This window comes from Atractosteus spatula, unplaced genomic scaffold (assembly GCF_055471065.1).
Source record: "Atractosteus spatula isolate fAtrSpa1 unplaced genomic scaffold, fAtrSpa1.hap1 Scaffold_143, whole genome shotgun sequence".
Taxonomy (NCBI): domain Eukaryota; kingdom Metazoa; phylum Chordata; class Actinopteri; order Semionotiformes; family Lepisosteidae; genus Atractosteus; species Atractosteus spatula.
Genome location: NW_028296701.1, coordinates 37,501 through 62,447, shown reverse-complemented (window position 1 = coordinate 62,447; position 24,947 = coordinate 37,501). Strand labels below are relative to the sequence as shown.

General features: G+C 38.7%; 1 protein-coding gene across 1 annotated transcript; it reads left to right on the top strand.

Moving 5' to 3' along the window:
- Positions 1-19,232: 19,232 nt before the first annotated feature.
- Positions 19,233-22,663, top strand: LOC148809371 (uncharacterized). The gene is made up of 7 exons (XM_088909274.1): positions 19,233-19,435; positions 19,880-20,027; positions 20,243-20,418; positions 20,522-20,643; positions 21,591-21,647; positions 21,751-21,942; positions 22,038-22,663. The coding sequence occupies exons 1-7, from the start codon at positions 19,233-19,235 to the stop codon at positions 22,661-22,663; spliced, it is 1,524 nt and encodes a 507-aa protein (XP_088765400.1).
- Positions 22,664-24,947: the final 2,284 nt, after the last annotated feature.

Here is a 24,947-nt window from a genome sequence, read left to right as displayed (position 1 = left end):
CACTTCTAATTAGAGATTATTTTAAAAATAGTGAAATAAATGACTAATTTCACTAAAAATAATGTAATATAACTGATGTTTTTAACTTCATTGTAGTGTTTTAGAAACTACTATGTCTTCAAAAATGGTTATTTTTCACTCCTAGGAATGAAAGCTGTTGTTATATGATGTTTATTTTCAAATTTTGAAAAATCAAAGGATTCTAGCTTCCTCCCCTTACAGGCATAGGACACAGAGAACCTCATGGTTTTCCTAAAAATCTTTTTTTATGTTCCCTGGTGTTCCAAACTTAGTTTAAATCAATTTTAATTTGTTATTATGTTAAAAACAGGGTAATAAATTCCTAATTGGACTATAAATAATGTCATATTGTCTGCTATAAAACTGATGTTTTCAACTCTATTGTAGAGATTCTAGAATCAACTAATAGAGAATTGAAATAAAAAAGGGCATAAGAAGACATTACCAACAACGACCACAAGACGGAGATATTGTCCAGACATTACCAACAACGACCACAAGATGGAGATCTTGTCCAAAGAGGCAAGAAGGGCAAAGCCGCGATAAGGTAAAATCATTTTTTGAAAGAGATTGCTGTCAGAATGCACATCCGTATCCCAAACAGAATCTCTAGAAAAATATGATCATTTGTGAAAAAGGCAAACGAGTGTCTGCTACAATATGATTGCTACATATCTGCATTTGTTGTTTTTTAAGGAGTAAGAGTGCAGGGGGTTTAAACCTGCAATCCAGTGTAGTGAAGTATTTCACAACACTACCTCTAGCACCTCTGGAAATAAATCCTCATAATGATTATTGCCCTGGGCATGTACCAAAAAATCAGTGAGCATATATATATATCACTGTGTTGAAGCTAGAGACACAGAATAACTGCAAACACAGTGTTCCTGCACTTCAAACTGTTCCTTGAAGGGCTCTCAAACCCCGAATTTCAGATGCCTAGCTGTATCGCTGATGTGTTGCACCTCAGAATCACTTTTAAACCTTACCTCTGGTATCTTTAATCCCTATTGCTCAACGCATGGTAAAAGTATTGCATACATGTGTCTGAAAATGAGCAATGGGCCCCTGAGAGACTCATTTGCCTGTTTCACAAATGATCGTATTTTACTAGAGATTCTGTTTGGGATTCAGATGTGCATTCGGACAGCAATCCCTTTCAAGAAATGATACGTTCTGGATGAGGTCAAAGGTGCTGGAACACTGTATTTCGGATGCGAATGTGTGTCTCCTGTAATGTCTTGGTACATGCCCAGGGCAGTGGCATATATAGATGTGCTCCTGTAATGTCTTGGTACATGCCCAGGGCAGTAAGCAGTCTGAGGATTTATTTCCAGACGGCATAGAGCAGTGAAGCAGTGAAGTAGTGCAACACACTGGATCATTATATTATTAGAATCTATTTGTTTAACATGCACGGGTCTGTCTCAATGGATGCAGTGCTCCTGAAAGGGCTCTCAAACCCTGCATTTCAGATGATTAGCTGTATCCCTCACATGTGGCACCTCAGAATGACTTCTACTTTATTCTGCTTAAATTATTACATTATACATAATTTGAGTTCATTTTTAAAAGTAAAAGGTAATGAAAGGAATGAAAGATATGTAGCAATCACATTGTAACAGGGGTGACAGTGACTTTTTGCTTGTACTAAGCATTAGTACCTAAGTCCACTAATGGACTTCTGGTACCTTTAGGGTACAGTGTTCCCTGAAGGGCTCTCAAACCCCGCATTTCAGATGCATAGCTGTATCGCTGATGTGTTGCACCTCAGAATCACTTTTAAACCTTACCTCTGGTATCTTTAATCCCTATTGCTCAACACATGGTGAAAGTATCGCATACATGTGTCTGAAAATGAGCAATGGGCCCCTGAGAGACTCATTTGCCTGTTTCACAAATGATCACATTTGACTAGAGATTCTGTTTGGGATTCAGTTGTGCATTCTGACAGCAATCCCTTTCAAAAAACGATACATTCTGGATGAGTTCAAAGTTGCAGGAACACTGTATTTAGGATGTCTTTGCAGATATTCTGTGTCTCTAGCTTCAACACAGTGATATATATATATATGCTCACTGATTTTTTGGTACATGCCCAAGTCAATAATCATTATGAGGATTTATTTCCAGATGTGCTAGAGGTAGTGTTGTGAAATACTTTATCACACTGGATTGCAGGTTTAAACCCCCTGCACTCTTACTCCTTAAAAACCAACAAATGCAGATATGTAGCAATCACATTGTAACAGGGGTGACAGTGACTTAATGCTTGTACTAAGCATTAGTACCAAAGTCCACTAGTGGACTTCTGGTACCTTTAGGGTACGGTGTTCCTTGAAGGGCTCTCAAACCCCGCATTTCAGATGCCTAGCTGTATCGCTGATGTGTTGCACCTCAGAATCACTTTTAAACCTTACATCTGGTATCTTTAATCCCTATTGCTCAACACATGGTGAAAGTATCGCATACATGTGTCTGAAAATGAGCAATGGGCCCCTGAGAGACTCATTTGCCTGTTTCACAAATGATCACATTTGACTAGAGATTCTGTTTGGGATTCAGTTGTGCATTCTGACAGCAATCCCTTTCAAAAAACGATACATTCTGGATGAGTTCAAAGGTGCAGGAACACTGTATTTAGGATGTCTTTGCAGATATTCTGTGTCTCTAGCTTCAACACAGTGATATATATATATATGCTCACTGATTTTTTGGTACATGCCAAGGGCAATAATCATTATGAGGATTTATTTCCAGATGTGCTAGAGGTAGTGTTGTGAAATACTTCAACACACTGGATTGCGGGTTTAAACCCCCTGCACTCTTACTCGTTAAAAACCAACAAATGCAATTCACTACTAAAAATTACTGCATTTTCTCCTAGAAAGAGCTCTCAATTAATGAAATGCCCCATTGAACTGGCCCTGATTATACAATGCAAGGAGAAGTCTTCTAAGCCAATACTTGTAACCAGAAAGAGGCTGTATTTCAATTATACAATATACAAAACAATACCATTTAACACAAAGATATAGTCCACACCTCAGCATGCACATGATGAGATTCTTGATATTAGATTAGTAAAAACAATATCAATGCACTGAGAGACGCTTAAGAATAAAGATGCATCAGCCTGACTGCATATTAGTTTTAAAGGGTTATCAGCAAATGCATTTAAAAGAAAAAATGTAAAGTCTTACCTCTTGATCGTAGTGGTGATTCAATATCCAGGACCTTAGTCAAGTCTCAGAGTTACTGTACCTCCTGTCTCAATTACAGGTGAAAAGTGAAAGGTATATTGCACTCAGCAGAAAGTTACCCCGAGCAAAGATTCCACCCATCCCAGAAAACAGCACTCCCCTTTGGCAAAGCAGTGGGTGGAGGAAGCCTTTGCTACCATTATCAAACACAGAAATCGTTATAATTTAATTTTAAAAACATGGCTAAGCATGGGTTTAAAGTATATTCAACGGTGCAGGTGCATTCAAAGAAATAGAGTTTCCCAAGCCCTCAGAAAGAATTACCATTTCTAAAGATGTCTAGTTTCAAGCATTAACATCCAAACTACCTGTCTTAGCTGGAGCAGGGAGTTTGCTAAGCCACCTGAAAGAATTACCATATCCAAAGATGTCTAGTTTCAAGCATTACCATCCAAAGTACCTGTCTTAGCTGGGCCAGGTAGTTTGCCAAGCCATGTGAAAGAATTACCATTTCCAAAGAAGTCTGTTGTAAGCCAGGTTCAATCATGACCATCCAAAGTACCGGTCGTCCCTTTGGGCGAGAGGGTTTCCTGTGTGTCTAGGATGTGTTCTTCCCTTAAACTTGGCCCTGATTATACAATAAAGGATAAGTAACCAGAAAGAGGTGGTATTTCGATTTTACAGTACATAAAAAATACATACATTCCACAGTGTTACAATATCACATTCCTGATATTAGATTAATTAAAAATATCAAGGCACTGAGGCTAATTAATAAAGATGCTTTTGACTGACTGGACCTTGGAGCAAGGTGTGTAAATTACAACAGACATCTTTAGAAATGGTAAATCTTTCAGGTGGCTTGGCAAATTTACTGCCCCACCTAAGACAGATACTTTGGATGTTAATGCTTGAAACTAGACATCACAACTGATCGTATTTTACTAGAGATTCTCTCTGGGATTCAGATGTGCATTCGGACAGCAATCCCTTTCAAGAAATGATACGTTCTGGATGAGGTCAAAGGTGCTGGAACACTGTATTTCGGATGCGAATGTGTGTCTGCATTTGTTGGTTTTTAAGGAGTAAGAGTGCAGGGGGTTTAAACCTGCAATCCAGTGTGATGAAGTATTTCACAACACTACCTCTAGCACATCTGGAAATAAATCCTCATAATGATTATTGCCCTGGGCATGTACCAAAAAATCAGTGAGCATATATATATATATATCACTGTGTTGAAGCTAGAGACACAGAATAACTGCAAACACATCATAAATACAGTGTTCCTGCAACTTTGAACTCATCCAGAATGTATCGTTTTTTGAAAGGGATTGCAGTCAGAATGCACAACTGAATCCCAAACAGAATCTCTAGTCAAATATGTTCATTTGTGAAACAGGCAAATGAGTCTCTCATGGGCCCATTGCTCTTTTTCAGACACATGTATGCAATACTTTTACCATGCGTTGAGCAATAGGGATTAAAGATACCAGATGTAAGGTTTAAAAGTGATTCTGAGGTGCAACACATCAGCGATACAGCTAGGCATCTGAAATGCGGGGTTTGAGAGCCCTTCAGGGAACACCGTACCCTAAAGGTACCAGAAGTCAACTAGTGGACTTAGGTACTAATGCTTAGTACAAGCATTAAGTCACTGCCACCCCTGTTACAATGTGATTGCTACATATCTTCCATTCCTTTCATTACCTTTTACTTTTAAAAATGAACTCAAATTGTGTATAATGTAATAATTTAAGTAGAATAAAGTAGAAGTCATTCTGAGGTGCCACATGTGAGGGATACAGCTAGGCATCTGAAATGCAGGGTTTGAGAGCCCTTTAAGGAGCACTGCATCCATTGAGACAGACCCGTGCATGTTAAACAAATACATTCTAATAATATAATGATCCAGTGTGTTGCACTACTTCACTGCTTCACTGCTCTATGCCGTCTGGAAATAAATCCTCAGACTGCTTACTGCCCTGGGCATGTACCAAGACATTACAGGAGCACATCTATATATGCCACTGCCCTGGGCATGTACCAAGACATTACAGGAGACACACAATCGCATCCGAAATACAGTGTTCCAGCACCTTTGACCTCATCCAGAACGTATCATTTCTTGAAAGGGATTGCTGTCAGAATGCACAACTGAATCCCAAACAGAATCTCTAGTCAAATATGATCATTTGTGAAACAGGCAAATGAGTCTCTCAGGGGCCCATTGCTCATTTTCAGACACATCTATGCAATACTTTCACCATGCGTTGGGCAATAGGGATTAAAGATACCAGAGGTAAGGTTTAAAAGTGATTCTGAGGTGCAACACATCAGCGATACAGCTAGGCATCTGAAATGCGGGGTTTGAGAGCCCTTCAGGGAACACCGTACCCTAAAGGTACCAGAAGTTTACTAGTACAAGAATTAAGTCACAGTCATCCCTGTTACAATGTGATTGCTACATATCTGCATTTGTTGGTTTTTAAGGAGTAAGAGTGCAGGGGGTTTAAACCTGCAATCCAGTGTGATGAAGTATTTCACAACACTACCTCTAGCACATCTGGAAATAAATCCTCATAATGATTATTGCCCTGGGCATGTACCAAAAAATCAGTGAGCATATATATATATAAACACATCCTAAATACAGTGCTCCTGCACCTAACAGTAACCCTAACCTACCTAATGATTTAAGTAGAATAGATTCTTATAATGTAATGATAAAGTGTGTTGCACTACTTCACTGCATCAAAGCTCTATGCCGTCTGGAAATAAATCCTCAGTCTACTTATTGCCCTGGGCATGTACCTATAAATCACTGAGCATATATATATATATCACTGTGTTGAAGCTAGAGACACAGAATCACTGCAAACACATCCTAAACACAGTGTTCTTGCACCTTTGACCTCATCCAGAACGTAACATTCTTCGAAAGGGATTGCTGTCCAAATGCACATCTGAATCCCAAACAGAATCTCTAGTAAAATATGATAATTTGTGAAACAGGCAAATGAGTGTCACAGGGGCCCATTCCTTATTGTTAGACACATATATACAAAGCTTTCACCATGCATTAAGCAATAGGGATTATAGACACCACAGGTAAGGTTAGAAGTCATTCTGAGGTGCCACATTTGAAGGATACAGCTAGGCATCTGAAATGCAGGGTTTAAGAGCCCTTCAGGAGCAATGCATCCTTTGAGACACACCTGTGCATGTTAAACAAATGATCATTTCCTTCAGCATTAGGGACTAAATATACTAAACGTATGATTCTAAAATGTTATTTTCACATATATTAATGTAATGTAATGCTTATGCTTTATAAACAAATCTAATTAAAAAAAGCTTAAGTTTTGTATTTATCTTGTACCATAGAACATGATTTTCTTTGTATTTCAAGCCCACAAAGTGTGCAAATGACGTACTACATGATATAAGGACGATTATCACATGCATATCGATATTATCTTTCTTATGAAAATGCATTCCTTTCATTACCTTTTACTTTTTAAAATGAACTCAAATTGTGTATAATGTAATAATTTAAGTAGAATAGATTCTAATCATATAATGATCCAGTGTGTTGCACTAGTTCACTGCTTCACTGCTCTATGCCGTCTGGAAATAAATCCTCAGACTGCTTACTGCCCTGGGCATGTACCAAGAAATTACAGGAACACATCAATATACAGTATATCACTGCGTTGAAGCAGGAGACACACAATCGCATCCTAAATACAGTGTTCCAGCACCTTTGACCTCATCCAGAACGTATCATTTCTTGAAAGGGATTGCTGTCCGAATGCACATCTGAATCCTAAACAGAATCTCTAGTAAAATACGATCAGTTGTGATGTCTAGTTTCAAGCATTAACATCCAAAGTACTTGTCTTAGGTGGGGCAGTAAATTTGCCAAGCCACCTGAAAGAATTACCATTTCTACAAATGTCTGTTGTAATTTACACACCTTGCTCCAAGGTCCAGTCAGTCAAAAGCATCTTTATTAATTAGCTTCAGTACCTTGATATTTTTTATTAATCTAATATCAGGAATCTCACCATGTGCACGCTGAGCTGTGGAATATATGTATTTTTTATGTACTGTAAAATTGAAATACCACCTCTTTCTGGTTACTTATCCTTTATTGTATAATCAGGGCCAAGTTTAAGGGAAGAACACATCCTAGACACACAGGAAACCCTCTCGCCCAAAGGGACGACCGGTACTTTGGATGGTCATGATTGAACCTGGCTTACAACAGACTTCTTTGGAAATGGTAATTCTTTCACATGGCTTGGCAAACTACCTGGCCCAGCTAAGACAGGTACTTTGGATGGTAATGCTTGAAACTAGACATCTTTGGATATGGTAATTCTTTCAGGTGGCTTAGCAAACTCCCTGCTCCAGCTAAGACAGGTAGTTTGGATGTTAATGCTTGAAACTAGACATCTTTAGAAATGGTAATTCTTTCTGAGGGCTTGGGAAACTCTATTTCTTTGAATGCACCTGCACCGTTGAATATACTTTAAACCCATGCTTAGCCATGTTTTTAAAATTAAATTATAACGATTTCTGTGTTTGATAATGGTAGCAAAGGCTTCCTCCACCCACTGCTTTGCCAAAGGGGAGTGCTGTTTTCTGGGATGGGTGGAATCTTTGCTCGGGGTAACTTTCTGCTGAGTGCAATATACCTTTCACTTTTCACCTGTAATTGAGACAGGAGGTACAGTAACTCTGAGACTTGACTAAGGTCCTGGATATTGAATCACCACTACGATCAAGAGGTAAGACTTTACATTTTTTCTTTTAAATGCATTAGCTGATAACCCTTTAAAACTAATATGCAGTCAGGCTGATGCATCTTTATTCTTAAGCGTCTCTCAGTGCATTGATATTGTTTTTACTAATCTAATATCAAGAATCTCATCATGTGCATGCTGAGGTGTGGACTATATCTTTGTGTTAAATGGTATTGTTTTGTATATTGTATAATTGAAATACAGCCTCTTTCTGGTTACAAGTATTGGCTTAGAAGACTTCTCCTTGCATTGTATAATCAGGGCCAGTTCAATGGGGCATTTCATTAATTGAGAGCTCTTTCTAGGAGAAAATGCAGTAATTTTTAGTAGTGAATTGCATTTGTTGGTTTTTAACGAGTAAGAGTGCAGGGGGTTTAAACCCGCAATCCAGTGTGTTGAAGTATTTCACAACACTACCTCTAGCACATCTGGAAATAAATCCTCATAATGATTATTGCCCTTGGCATGTACCAAAAAATCAGTGAGCATATATATATATATCACTGTGTTGAAGCTAGAGACACAGAATATCTGCAAAGACATCCTAAATACAGTGTTCCTGCACCTTTGAACTCATCCAGAATGTATCGTTTTTTGAAAGGGATTGCTGTCAGAATGCACAACTGAATCCCAAACAGAATCTCTAGTCAAATGTGATCATTTGTGAAACAGGCAAATGAGTCTCTCAGGGGCCCATTGCTCATTTTCAGACACATGTATGCGATACTTTCACCATGTGTTGAGCAATAGGGATTAAAGATACCAGATGTAAGGTTTAAAAGTGATTCTGAGGTGCAACACATCAGCGATACAGCTAGGCATCTGAAATGCGGGGTTTGAGAGCCCTTCAAGGAACACCGTACCCTAAAGGTACCAGAAGTCCACTAGTGGACTTTGGTACTAATGCTTAGTACAAGCATTAAGTCACTGTCACCCCTGTTACAATGTGATTGCTACATATCTGCATTTGTTGGTTTTTAAGGAGTAAGAGTGCAGGGGGTTTAAACCTGCAATCCAGTGTGATGAAGTATTTCACAACACTACCTCTAGCACATCTGGAAATAAATCCTCATAATGATTATTGACTTGGGCATGTACCAAAAAATCAGTGAGCATATATATATATCACTGTGTTGAAGCTAGAGACACAGAATATCTGCAAAGACATCCTAAATACAGTGTTCCTGCAACTTTGAACTCATCCAGAATGTATCGTTTTTTGAAAGGGATTGCAGTCAGAATGCACAACTGAATCCCAAACAGAATCTCTAGTCAAATATGTTCATTTGTGAAACAGGCAAATGAGTCTCTCAGGGGCCCATTGCTCATTTTCAGACACATGTATGCGATACTTTTACCATGCTTGAGCAATAGGGATTAAAGATACCAGAGGTAAGGTTTAAAAGTTATTCTGAGGTGCAACACATCAGCGATACAGCTAGGCATCTGAAATGCGGGGTTTGAGAGCCCTTCAGGGAGCACCGTACCCTAAAGGTACCAGAAGTCCACTAGTGGACTTAGGTACTAATGCTTAATACAAGCATTAAGTCACTGTCACTCCTGTTACAATGTGATTGCTATATATCTTCCATTCCTTTCATTACCTTTTACTTTTTAAAATGAACTCAAATTGTGTATAATGTAATAATTTAAGTAGAATAAAGTAGAAGTCATTCTGAGGTGCCACATGTGAGGGATACAGCTAAGCATCTGAAATGTAGGGTTTGAGAGCCCTTTCAGGAGCACTGCATCCATTGAGACAGACCCGTGCATGTTAAACAAATGATCATTTCTTTCAGCATTAGAGACTAAATATACTAAACGTATGATGCTAAAACGTTATTTTCACATATATTAATGTAATAAATGATTGCTTATGCTTTATAAACAAATCTAATTAAAATAAAAGCTTAAGTTTTGTATTTATCTTTTACCATAGAACATGATTTTCTTTGTATTTCAAGCTCACAAAGTGACCAAATGACGCACTACATGATATAAGGAAGATTATCACATGCATATCGGTATTATCTTTCTTATGAAAATGCATTCCTTTCATTACCTTTTACTTTTAAAATGAACTCCAATTGTGTAGAATGTAATAATTTAAGTAGAATAGATTCCAATAATATAATGATCCAGTATGTTGCACTGGCCTGGTCAGCCTGGCCTGGGGGATGGTGCACATAGCACTTTCAGTGCTGGAGGTGTTAATGGGGGAGGTGTTGGAGATTGGCAGCTGTGGGGGATGGCTGGGTGAGTAGCTATCAGGGTTTGTAGCTTTTCCTTTGCATCTTGTCCTCTGTGGCCATGATTAAGAGGGACGGCCGGGGGCATTCGTATTGCATTCGTAAATTGTATTTGTTGGTTTTTAAGGAGTAATAGTGCAGGGGGTTTAAACCTGCAATCCAGTGTGATGAAGTATTTCACAACACTACCTCTAGCACATCTGGAAATAAAACCTCATAATGATTATTGCCCTGGGCATGTACCAAAAGATCAGGGAGCATATATATATATCACTGTGTTGAAGCTAGAGATACAGAATAACTGCAAACACATCCTAAATACAGTGTTCCTGCACCTTTGAACTCATCCAGAATGTATCGTTTTTTGAAAGGGATTGCTGTCAGAATGCACAACTGAATCCCAAACAGAATCTGTAGTCAAATATGATCATTTGTGAAACAGGCAAATGAGTCTCTCAGGGGCCCATTGCTCATTTTCAGACACATGTATGCGATACTTTTACCATGCGTTGAGCAATAGGGATTAAAGATACCAGAGGTAAGGTTTAAAAGTGATTCTGAGGTGCAACACATCAGCGATACAGCTAGGCATCTGAAATGCGGGGTTTGAGAGCCCTTCAGGGAGCACCGTACCCTAAGGGTACCAGAAGTCCACTAGTGGACTTAGGTACTAATGCTTAATACAAGCATTAAGTCACTGTCACCTCTGTTACAATGTGATTGCTACATATCTTCCATTCCTTTCATTACCTTTTACTTTTTAAAATGAACTCAAATTGTGTATAATGTAATAATTTAAGTAGAATAAAGTAGAAGTCATTCTGAGGTGCCACATGTGAGGGATACAGCTAAGCATCTGAAATGTAGGGTTTGAGAGCCCTTTCAGGAGCACTGCATCCATTGAGACAGACCCGTGCATGTTAAACAAATGATCATTTCTTTCAGCATTAGAGACTAAATATACTAAACGTATGATGCTAAAACGTTATTTTCACATATATTAATGTAATAAATGATTGCTTATGCTTTATAAACAAATCTAATTAAAATAAAAGCTTAAGATTTGTATTTATCTTGTACCATTGAACATGATTTTCTTTGTATTTCAAGCTCACAAAGTGACCAAATGACGCACTACATGATATAAGGAAGATTATCACATGCATATCGGTATTATCTTTCTTATGAAAATGCATTCCTTTCATTACCATTTACTTTTAAAATGAACTCCAATTGTGTAGAATGTAATAATTTAAGTAGAATAGATTCTAATAATATAATGATCAAGTGTGTTGCACTGGCCTGGTCAGCCTGGCCTGGGGGATGGTGCACATAGCACTTTCAGTGCTGGAGGTGTTAATGGGGGAGGTGTTGGAGATTGGCAGCTGTGGGGGATGGCTGGGTGAGTAGCTGTCAGGGTTTGTAGCTTTTCCTTTGCATCTTGTCCTCTGGGGCCATGATTAAGAGGGACGGCCGGGGGCATTCGTATTGCATTCGTAAATTGCATTTGTTGGTTTTTAAGGAGTAAGAGTGCAGGGGGTTTAAACCTGCAATCCAGTGTGATGAAGTATTTCACAACACTACCTCTAGCACATCTGGAAATAAATCCTCATAATGATTATTGCCCTGGGCATGTACCAAAAAATCAGTGAGCATATATATATATATCACTGTGTTGAAGCTAGAGACACAGAATAACTGCAAACACATCATAAATACAGTGTTCCTGCAACTTTGAACTCATCCAGAATGTATCGTTTTTTGAAAGGGATTGCAGTCAGAATGCACAACTGAATCCCAAACAGAATCTCTAGTCAAATATGTTCATTTGTGAAACAGGCAAATGAGTCTCTCTGGGGCCCATTGCTCATTTTCAGACACATGTATGCAATACTTTTACCATGCGTTGAGCAATAGGGATTAAAGATACCAGATGTAAGGTTTAAAAGTGATTCTGAGGTGCAACAGATCAGCGATACAGCTAGGCATCTGAAATGCGGGGTTTGAGAGCCCTTCAAGGAACACCGTACCCTAAAGGTACCAGAAGTTTACTAGTGCAAACATTAAGTCACTCTAACCCCTGTTACAATGTGATTGCTACATATCTCCATTTGTTGGTTTTTAAGGAGTAAGAGTGCAGGGGGTTTAAACCTGCAATCCAGTGTGATGAAGTATTTCACAACACTACCTCTAGCACATCTGGAAATAAATCCTCATAATGATTATTGCCCTGGGCATGTACCAAAAAATCAGTGAGCATATATATATATATCACTGTGTTGAAGCTAGAGACACAGAATAACTGCAAACACATCATAAATACAGTGTTCCTGCAACTTTGAACTCATCCAGAATGTATCGTTTTTTGAAAGGGATTGCAGTCAGAATGCACAACTGAATCCCAAACAGAATCTCTAGTCAAATATGTTCATTTGTGAAACAGGCAAATGAGTCTCTCAGGGGCCCATTGCTCTTTTTCAGACACATGTATGCAATACTTTTAACATGCGTTGAGCAATAGGGATTAAAGATACCAGATGTAAGGTTTAAAAGTGATTCTGAGGTGCAACACATCAGCGATACAGCTAGGCATCTGAAATGCGGGGTTTGAGAGCCCTTCAGGGAACACCGTACCCTAAAGGTACCAGAAGTCCACTAGTGGACTTAGGTACTAATGCTTAGTACAAGCATTAAGTCACTGCCACCCCTGTTACAATGTGATTGCTACATATCTTCCATTCCTTTCATTACCTTTTACTTTTAAAAATGAACTCAAATTGTGTATAATGTAATAATTTAAGTAGAATAAAGTAGAAGTCATTCTGAGGTGCCACATGTGAGGGATACAGCTAGGCATCTGAAATGCAGGGTTTGAGAGCCCTTTAAGGAGCACTGCATCCATTGAGACAGACCCGTGCATGTTAAACAAATACATTCTAATAATATAATGATCCAGTGTGTTGCACTACTTCACTGCTTCACTGCTCTATGCCGTCTGGAAATAAATCCTCAGACTGCTTACTGCCCTGGGCATGTACCAAGACATTACAGGAGCACATCTATATATGCCACTGCCCTGGGCATGTACCAAGACATTACAGGAGACACACAATCGCATCCGAAATACAGTGTTCCAGCACCTTTGACCTCATCCAGAGCGTATCATTTCTTGAAAGGGATTGCTGTCAGAATGCACAACTGAATCCCAAACAGAATCTCTAGTCAAATATGATCATTTGTGAAACAGGCAAATGAGTCTCTCAGGGGCCCATTGCTCATTTTCAGACACATGTATGCGATACTTTCACCATGCGTTGAGCAATAGGGATTAAAGATACCAGAGGTAAGGTTTAAAAGTGATTCTGAGGTGCAACACATCAGCGATACAGCTAGGCATCTGAAATGCGGGGTTTGAGAGCCCTTCAGGGAACACCGTACCCTAAAGGTACCAGAAGTTTACTAGTACAAGAATTAAGTCACAGTCATCCCTGTTACAATGTGATTGCTACATATCTGCATTTGTTGGTTTTTAAGGAGTAAGAGTGCAGGGGGTTTAAACCTGCAATCCAGTGTGATGAAGTATTTCACAACACTACCTCTAGCACATCTGGAAATAAATCCTCATAATGATTATTGCCCTGGGCATGTACCAAAAAATCAGTGAGCATATATATATATAAACACATCCTAAATACAGTGCTCCTGCACCTAACCGTAACCCTAACCTACCTAATGATTTAAGTAGAATAGATTCTTATAATGTAATGATAAAGTGTGTTGCACTACTTCACTGCATCAAAGCTCTATGCCGTCTGGAAATAAATCCTCAGTCTACTTATTGCCCTGGGCATGTACCTATAAATCACTGAGCATATATATATATATATCACTGTGTTGAAGCTAGAGACACAGAATCACTGCAAACACATCCTAAACACAGTGTTCTTGCACCTTTGACCTCATCCAGAACGTAACATTCTTCGAAAGGGATTGCTGTCCAAATGCACATCTGAATCCCAAACAGAATCTCTAGTAAAATATGATAATTTGTGAAACAGGCAAATGAGTGTCACAGGGGCCCATTCCTTATTGTTAGACACATATATACAAAGCTTTCACCATGCATTAAGCAATAGGGATTATAGACACCACAGGTAAGGTTAGAAGTCATTCTGAGGTGCCACATTTGAAGGATACAGCTAGGCATCTGAAATGCAGGGTTTGAGAGCCCTTCAGGAGCAATGCATCCTTTGAGACACACCTGTGCATGTTAAACAAATGATCATTTCCTTCAGCATTAGGGACTAAATATACTAAACGTATGATTCTAAAATGTTATTTTCACATATATTAATGTAATGTAATGCTTATGCTTTATAAACAAATCTAATTTAAACAAGCTTAAGTTTTGTATTTATCTTGTACCATAGAACATGATTTTCTTTGTATTTCAAGCCCACAAAGTGTGCAAATGACGCACTACATGATATAAGGACGATTATCACATGCATATCGATATTATCTTTCTTATGAAAATGCATTCCTTTCATTACCTTTTACTTTTTAAAATGAACTCAAATTGTGTATAATGTAATAATTTAAGTAGAATAGATTCTAATCATATAATGATCCAGTGTGTTGCACTACTTCACTGCTTCACTGCTCTATGCCGTCTGGAAATAAATCCTCAGACTGCTTACTGCCCTGGGCATGTACCAAGAAATTACAGGAGCACATCTATATACAGTATATCACTGCGTTGAAGCAGGAGACACACAATCGCATCCTAAATACAGTGTTCCAGCACCTTTGACCTCATCCAGAACGTATCATTTCTTGAAAGGGATTGCTGTCCGAATGCACATCTGAATCCCAAACAGAATCTCTAGTAAAATACGATCAGTTGTGATATCTAGTTTCAAGCATTAACATCCAAAGTATCTGTCTTAGGTGGGGCAGTAAATTTGCCAAGCCACCTGAAAGAATTACTTTTTCTAAAGATGTCTGTTGTAATTTACACACCTTGCTCCAAGGTCCAGTCAGTCAAAAGCATCTTTGTTAATTAGCCTCAGTGCCTTGATATTTTTAATTAATCTAATATCAGGAATATCACCATGTGCATGCTGAGCTGTGGAATGTATGTATTTTTTATGTACTGTAAAATCGAAATACCTCCTCTTTCTGATTACTTATCCTTTATTGTATAATCAGGGCCAAATAAATCTAAATCAGTGTCACCTGCTGGGTTCAAAACGCCTTCAGGAGACACCAAATAGGAGGCACTGGACTATAAATACCCATCCATGTTATAACACACTCACCAAGGGTTTTTTAGTTTAACTCTGAGCTTTGAGATATTTAATACCTATGGTACCCATATTCACCCTTTATTTAAGGGAAGTACACATCCTAGACACACAGGAAACCCTCTCGCCCCAAGGGACGACCAGTACTTTGGATGGTCATGATTGAACCTGGCTTACAACAGACTTCTTTGGAAATGGTAATTCTTTCACATGGCTTGGCAAACTACCTGGCCCAGCTAAGACAGGTACTTTGGATGTTAATGCTTGAAACTAGACATCTTTGGATATGGTAATTCTTTCAGGTTGCTTAGCAAGCTCCCTGCTCCAGCTAAGACAGGTAGTTTGGATGTTAATGCTTGAAACTAGACATCTTTAGAAATGGTAATTCTTTCTGAGGGCTTGGGAAACTCTATTTCTTTGAATGCACCTGCACCGTTGAATATACTTTAAACCCATGCTTAGCCATGTTTTTAAAATTAAATTATAACGATTTCTGTGTTTGATAATGGTAGCAAAGGCTTCCTCCACCCACTGGTTTGCCAAAGGGGAGTGCTGTTTTCTGGGATGGGTAGAGTCTTTGCTCGGGGTAACTTTCTGCTGAGTGCAATATACCTTTCACTTTTCACCTGCAATCGAGACAGGAGGTACAGTAACTCTGAGACTTGACTAAGGTCCTGGATATTGAATCACCACTACGATCAAGAGGTAAGACTTTACATTTTTACTTTTAAATGCATTTGCTGATAACCTTTTAAAACTAATATGCAGTTAGGCAGATGCATCTTTATTCTTAAGCGTCTCTCAGTGCATTGATATTGTTTTTACTAATCTAATATCAAGAATATCACTGTGTTGAAGCTAGAGACACAGAATATCTGCAAACACATCCTAAATACAGTGTTCCTGCACCTTTGAACTCATCCAGAATGTATCGTTTTTTGAAAGGGATTGCTGTCAGAATGCACAACTGAATCCCAAACAGAATCTCTAGTCAAATGTGATCATTTGTGAATCAGGCAAATGAGTCTCTCAGGGGCCCATTGCTCATTTTCAGACACATGTATGCAATACTTTCACCATGTGTTGAGCAATAGGGATTAAAGATACCAGATGTAAGGTTTAAAAGTGATTCTGAGGTGCAACACATCAGCGATACAGCTGGGCATCTGAAATGCGGGGTTTGAGAGCCCTTCAGGGAACACCGTACCCTAAAGGTACCAGAAGTCCACTAGTGGACTTAGGTACTAATGCTTAGTACAAGCAAAAAGTCACTGTCACCCCTGTTACAATGTGATTGCTACATATCTTTCATTCCTTTCATTACCCTTTACTTTTAAAAATGAACTCAAATTGTGTATAATGTAATAATTTAAGTAGAATAAAGTAGAAGTCATTCTGAGGTGCCACATGTGAGGGATACAGCTAGGCATCTGAAATGCAGGGTTTGAGAGCCCTTTCAGGAGCACTGCATCCATTGAGACAGACCCGTGCATGTTAAACAAATAGATTCTAATAATATAATGATCCAGTGTGTTGCACTACTTCACTGCTTCACTGCTCTATGCCGTCTGGAAATAAATCCTCAGACTGCTTACTGCCCTGGGCATGTACCAAGAAATTACAGGAGCACATCAATATACAGTATATCACTGCGTTGAAGCAGGAGACACACAATCGCATCCTAAATACAGTGTTCCAGCACCTTTGACCTCATCCAGAACGTATCATTTCTTGAAAGGGATTGCTGTCCGAATGCACATCTGAATCCCAAACAGAATCTCTAGTAAAATACGATCAGTTGTGATGTCTAGTTTCAAGCATTAACATCCAAAGTACCTGTCTTAGGTGGGGCAGTAAATTTGCCAAGCCACCTGAAAGAATTACCATTTCTAAAGATGTCTGTTGTAATTTACACACCTTGCTCCAAGGTCCAGTCAGTCAAAAGCATCTTTATTAATTAGCCTCAGTGCCTTGATATTTTTTATTAATCTAATATCTAATATCTAATCTAATAGCATGTGCATGCTGAGCTGTGGAAAGTATGTATTTTTTTATGTACTGTAAAATCGAAATACCACCTCTTTCTGGTTACTTATCCTTTATTGTATAATCAGGGCCAAGTAAAACTAAATCAGTGTCACCTGCTGGGTTCAAAACGCCTTCAGGGGACACCAAATAGGAGGCACTGGACTATAAATACCCATCCATGTTATAACACACTTACCAAGGGTTTTTTAGTTTAACTCTGAGCTTTGAGAGATTTAATACCTATGGTACCCATATTCACCCTTTATTTAAGGGAAGTACACATCCTAGACACACAGGAAACCCTCTCGCCCCAAGGGACGACCGGTACTTTGGATGGTCATGATTGAACCTGGCTTACAACAGACTTCTTTGGAAATGGTAATTCTTTCACATGGCTTGGCAAACTACCTGGCCCAGCTAAGACAGGTACTTTGGATGTTAATGCTTGAAGCTAGACATCTTTGGATATGGTAATTCTTTCAGGTGGCTTAGCAAACTCCCTGCTCCAGCTAAGACAGGTACTTTGGATGTTAATGCTTGAAACTAGACATCTTTAGAAATGGCAATTCTTTCTGAGGGCTTGGGAAACTCTATTTCTTTGAATGCACTTGCACCGTTGAATATACTTTAAACCCATGCTTAGCCATGTTTTTAAAATTAAATTATAACGATTTCTGTGTTTGATAATGGTAGCAAAGGCTTCCTCCACCCACTGCTTTGCCAAAGGGGAGTGCTGTTTTCTGGGAGGGGTGGAGTCTTTGCTCGGGGTAACTTTCTGCTGAGTGCAATATAACTTTCACTTTTCACCTGCAATCGAGACAGGAGGTACAGTAACTCTGAGACTTGACTAAGGTCCTGGTTATTGAATCACCACTACGATCAAGAGGTAAGACTTTATATTTTTACTTTTAAATGCATTTGCTGATAACCTTTTAAAACTAATATGCAGTCAGGCAGATGCATCTTTATTCTTAAGCGTCTCTCAGTGCATTGATATTGTTTTTACTAATCTAATATCAAGAATCTCATCATGTGATTAATTGATTAATTGCAATAGTGTAACTGCAAATGAATATAGATGAGAATGTATGTTTGTTCATATGCAATGGCATGAGCAGTTTCTCATTGCAGTGGATTTTCAGGGCCAATTCATCTTCCATCTTATACTGAATATGAAAGGTAGTTGTTTCTATATGGACTCAGTCTTTGGAATTTGTATATATATATATTTCAGTGATCCCTCAGCCATTCCTTCTGTATTGTAATTCAATTTCTCTTTTAAAATTCCTTCCCCACTTCTAGGACCTGCAGTTGCTGAACTCCACAATGGCTCCTATTGGAAAGTCTGTGACTGAGACCAAGTAAGTGTTCACTTTTTTATGAAACCATTATTTATTTTGGAGCAATGACCAATTCTTATATAAATACAATGAAATCATTATGCTCAAACTATGAGAGAGAAAATTAAGGATAATTTAAGAAATCAGTCTTAGCTTGTTTCTATACACAGATGGTATAATTTATTTTCAAAGGAAACCCGCGAGGATTCCCCTGGTGTGCAAGATGTGCCTGAATACTTTTGATCAGCTTCCTGCTCACTTGAAGAGGGCGTGTATGAAGCACGCCACGGCAGAAGAGATCAGGATGGCCTCTCAACAGGCGAGGGAGGACATGATGAATCACCTGAAGAACGGGGTCATCGTGGATTACCACAGAATAGAAATTGTGTCTGGTGAGGCAAACAGGATAGCGGTTGTAAGACTGCTAGAGTCCTCGGGCCTTTTTGTACGTGGGAAGCCTGAAGACACATTGGCACGGTGAGATATTTTTAATATGTAAGGCTTCTGTAGTTTCTTTTTGAAATCACTGTTACAACATATTATGTAAAAGCATGTTGAAAAGAATCTACCTGCATTCCAGCGGCCCTGAGCAAGAGGCCACTGTCCAGGAGGAAGAGATGCCAGAGGCTGCTCCAGAAACTGAAGCAGAAGCGGAGGAGGAAGGGGAAGATGGGGAACAGTAAGACTCTCTGCTCAATAGGGTTTCTAGTGCTTTATTTTTTATTTGCACGTTGTATGTATAAAATTAGATTTTGTTTCACAGAGGCAAGAAAAAATGTAGCCTTAATTGGGATGTCAGTGAATTGGTAGATATACACATTCACACAGGGCCACATCTAAAGCCATTTTCTCCCAGAAGCCAACTAAGAAAACGGAAACACTTATAATACATGTAATTGTCCATGTGTCTTATATCTACAGGGTGTCAGTTAAAGGTAATCTAAAAGCTCTCCGAAAAAGAGTTGCCCTGGCTGGACTTTACAGAAAACACTCTCTTGATTCTCCTCTCCTGGCTGGCTTTAAACAATACCTTATCCAGGGCCTGGGAATGGTAAACTGCTCCAAGGAGGTAGGTATTTGGTACATGGTTTTACTCGGCTTAAACTTCACAGGATGTTGGTCATAAAAATAATGACTTTCTCTATATATGTTTTTCAGGTTGAAAATGTCTCCAGGTTCCTGTTTTTTATGGATCCATCAGATGTTTCCTTAAGTTTTCTGAAGGACCTTTCCAAAATGCAGACATTTGTTTCCCAGTTGAAGATGACTGGGTTGTCTCACCAGACCATTGCAGGTTATATCATTAATATCAGCAGATTCCTGCTCTTCATCCGAAAAAACACTAACCTGCAAGTGGAGGATCCCAGTCTAGCTAAGAGTTTAATAGACTTCCAGAGCAATCTAAAGGATATAAAAAAGAGAAACAACAAGAGTGTCAGACAGGAAATAACCAGAAAGAGGTACTTTACTTATTAAATGTTGGTTCAACTTGTACTTGCTTTTCTATTCAAACACATGAATTTTGCCTTTTGGAGGCTGATAGTATTGTTCTCTCTCCCCCAGACTAACACAGCTGCAGAGTCCTCCACCTAAACTAAGCGATTGCTTGAAGGTGTTGAGTGTTGCAAAGAAAGATGTGCAGCGGATACTGGGCAAGACACACGCCTCTGCAGACATCACCACAAGTGAACGGATTGTTGTGATGCTTTACCTGCAGGCCATTCTCCAGCTGAAGCACCTTCAGCGCCCAGGGGTGGTAAAGAATATGACAGTAAGCATCCCTTCATACAACCAAGAATTTTGATTATAGATGTTCTTTTCGAGAAATTGTTTTTAATTAATATTTGTACTAAAAAAATCTTCTGAATTCAGGTCCTGGATTGGATACGGCGAAAAATTGTTGTGAATAAAAGTGGGCAAAACAGGGTAATAATCTCTGTCAAAGAGCGCATGGCTGCAACTCAGCGACTAGCTTCCTTTGCACTAAATGAAGAAGAGGAAAAGGTGAGTTGAAGGTTATATTTTGATATTTCATTGCTAAAAACTGTCTTTAGCATTCAATGGTATGTGAAGAATACTGCATTTAAACTGCATTTTTATTTTTTTTATTTTCTCAGATGTTTCACTGCTACTTCATTAACTTACGCTGTGATGCAAACTGCAGGATGGAAATAGAACATTTTTTTGTGTATGCAGGAGGAGAACCAGTTCACAATCCTACCTATGATCTGCGAAGACTGCATGAGAAGTAAATTGAATTATATAATTATTTTGATGTATTTTCTTTTTACTTTTCTGTGGCTTGAAAACAACTATTTTATATATGTTTGTTTTGCAGGTACCACCTACCACTGATTACTTGCTATGTTGCAAGAAGGGCATTTGAAATGGAAATAAAGAAGCTACCTATTGATCAGAAAACTGTCCTGAATGATTATTTAGGTGTTTCAAATGGAACTGTTGAAAACCTAGCCAGAAGGCTGACAGATGAGGACATGTGCTCAGCCAGCGAACTAATTCATGGCATTGTAGAAGCAGGATCTCTGTAAGTGTCACAGTGATATCCAAATTCAGTATTTGAAAGTCAATATTTAGGATAAACATAAATTTCTCATATTTTTTTAAACTTCAGTTCATCATCAGGAGAGCAATCTTCAGGCTATGGACAAGAACGTACAGCTGCTATACGGTAAGTTTTAATTCAATATCCCTCTTTCAGTTACCTTTTAGCCACTCTGTCTTAGATCTGAGATATTTAAGTTTTCTTTTTATAAATAGGTCCACTGTGGCAGCTGCTGCATATAGATGCCCAAAGATGGATGATGCTGCAGCCTTCCAGAAGCTGATACAGATTTTTCCCGTGACATTAGATGGGCAGCCTCCTAGAAAGAAAGAGCGCCTGAGAGTGACCGGCATTCACGATCGCCACTGTTACAATAGATGGAGAGCTGAGCAGAGGAAAAGGAGGCAACAGAACATATTCGGTAAGAACAGGATTTCTTCCCTTTTTAAAGAGTAATATTTCAAGAGTCTATTACTGGATATATTCTTTGGGTGGATTTCTGATATCTCACTACAGATCAATACAATAGACGGTTACCAACAGAAAGCCAAGTGACCCATTATATAGAAAAAATGGGATGGTCAACCAATACACCAGCTGTGTCCGAGGTACTTCAGAACTGGAAGCCGCATGTAGAAGTCCAACCAAATGGCAAGGACATTGAAAATCTGGTAAAACTCCAAACCTGGAGAGGCCTGCACATCGTTGACGATCCTGTGAAAGGGAAGAAGGTTATAACTTCCAGGCGTTTCCAGAAGGGAGAGGTGGTATGTGATTACCATGGCAAGGTTATCACAAAGACAGCTGGAGAAGCCCTAATGGCACAGATGGCAGAAGGAGACATGGGATATCTATTCTTTTTTGATGGACCTAAACAAAAAATGTGCATTGATTCGCGTGAAGAACACTGCACCTGCCACCCGGATATGGACACAATTGGAAGGCGCATAAATCATTCAAACAAAAAAGCCAACCTCAGACCAATTAAAGAATCTTTTGTAATTGACGAAAAGACTGACATAACAATTCTGTTCTTGGCAAAAAGAGAGATTGTAGTGGGAGAAGAGCTCCTATATGATTACGGTGTCTCCAGGAAGTCGTTTAATGGAGAAGGACAATCTCTGGAGTGGTTGGACGAATGATCATAAAATAAAGCTTTTATCTCCTCTGCCTCTCCACGGCAGAGGAGATCAGGATGACCTCTCAACAGGCGAGGAAGGACATGATAAATCACCTGAAAAACGGGGTCATCGTGGATTACAACAGAATAGAGATCGTGTCTGGTGAGGCAAACAGGACAGTGGTTGTAAGACTGCTGGAGTCCTTGGGCCTTTTTGTACATGGGAAGCCTGAAGACACATTGGCACGGTGAGATATTTTTAATTTGTAAGGCTTCTGTAGTTTCTTTTTGAAATCATTGTTACAACATATTATGTAAAAGCATGTTGAAAAGAATCTACCTAATAAAATAAAATAAATATGCCAACCTGTATCACAATCACAAACCCCTACTCTTAAGGGCGCTCCAGCCCTTCCTGATTTGCCTCATTCCCCGCATCTGTTCCTTGTTCCTACCCTGTTTCAGTTCAACTTTAAAAGCCAGGTGCTCACTTCACTCGAGGCTCTGCACCTGATCTCCGCATCGTGTGAGCCCGGGTCCTGGTTGTGCCTGGCTCCGTTGTGTTTTTAGCTTCCTGCTCCTGTTCCTGTTCCATTTGTTACTGCTAAAAAATGCCACATGCTTTAAACAAAACAAAAAAAGATTTAAAGATGTGAACCATTTCTTAAATTTGTTGACACTATCTGAACAGCACAGCATTCCCAGAATGGACAATGGAGTTTTCAGCAGCATTAGACGGGCAGCCTCTTGGGAAGAGAGAAGGAATGAGACCGACTGGACTTCATTAATGACACCGTTCTTATTGAAAGAGAACAGAAAGATAAGTCTGGATAATAATTCTTACTCTGATTTTATTATTTTCTTTCATTATCTACAAAATAGATTTTTGATAAGCTTCTTTTGAAACTGCCCAACATTACCAAACAGAAGAATGTTTCGGCAGGACACCATTTGTGCATCAAAAGCACTGGAGAGGTATATATGACAGCCTATTTTCTGCCACTGAAATACTAATTGCTTCATTTCAGTTCATCCTTAGGCGAGCAGAAGAAAAAGAAGTTTGATGGAATTAGATGGAATTCCTCTTGGGAAGAAAGATAACAGAGACTGACTGGACTTCAAGAACAGCACCTTTCTGATTCACAGCGAACAGAACACAAAAGATGAGTCTAGGGAACAATTGCTTTATTTTCTTAATTAAAATTTCTGAAAAGTTTAAGGACAACAGCAATGAACATTGTTAATGAGTTAGAGGTTAGATAGACCTGTATTTCCAGTGGTTTGTCATTTCAACAATGTTTTAAAATTGAATTTCTATAAAGTGGACACCCTTGACATACACAAAATGAAACCATTTCATTTTCATTTTGGAGCTAAACTGCAGGAAACATTTTTTCAGTAAACTGTTAAAAGCATATTATGGTCTGAAAGCCAAGATATTATTTGTGACCACATTAATTAATTACTTTTTAAACTGTAAAGCAATAATCTGCCAACATGGCTAGTTTCTATCACTGAGCTGGGATTTCTAGTTACGACAGAGATCAGTTTCTTAAACAGAATAAAATAAAATTGTCTCCATCCTGGAAATTCAGTCACGAATTTGAATAGGGCTTATGGCATTTGATCAGTTTCACAGCCTAATTGTACTGTATTCGTTTTTTAAATGATTCACAATTGTGAATATTAGAAATATTAATGCACAGAGTTCCTTAGGCTTTTATTTTTTAATTTTGTTGTCAACACAATCATAATGATTATGCATATGCTATTTTTTGTAGCTGTCACCTGCCATTCACTACCAGAAAAGATGCAAGGATGTACATGAAGAGGTGTGATGACCACGACGACAGTGCCGTGGCTCAGGACGAAATCACAAATTTTCACCTGCCTAACACCTTTGGAAGAAGAAATCAATAATACAGAAAAACCTCCAAACTATTTTTCTAATTGTATTATGTTAGCATACCCAGAGGGGTTGGGCTGCCAGTTGATCTTGGACCCCTAGAGGTTTTTTTTTCCTCCTAACTAAGGAGTTTTTGGTTCCTCTCCTCAGTTATCTTCTGGCTTTTACTCTTTCACATCATCTATCATCACCCAGCTATGTTAAGTGCCTCAGGTCAACCTTGTTATGAAAGATGTTATATAAAAATCAATTGAATTTAATTGTACTAGTTGTGAATGCTGTCATATTTTATTGCCATAATTTATATAAAAAATAATAAACATTATTGTGCAATTAGCTTTTTCAAGCTTTTGATTATCTATATAATTTCAATACAACTTCTAATTGTGATCATCATGAA

Coding starts and splice junctions, on each gene's coding strand:
- LOC148809371 (XM_088909274.1), top strand. CDS start 19,233: ATGAAGCACGCCACGGCAGAAGAGATCAGGATGGCCTCTCAACAGGCG. Junction 19,436..19,879: donor CCTGAAGACACATTGGCACG/GTGAGATATTTT, acceptor TTATATCTACAG/GGTGTCAGTTAAAGGTAATC. Junction 21,648..21,750: donor GAACGTACAGCTGCTATACG/GTAAGTTTTAAT, acceptor CCACTGTGGCAG/CTGCTGCATATAGATGCCCA.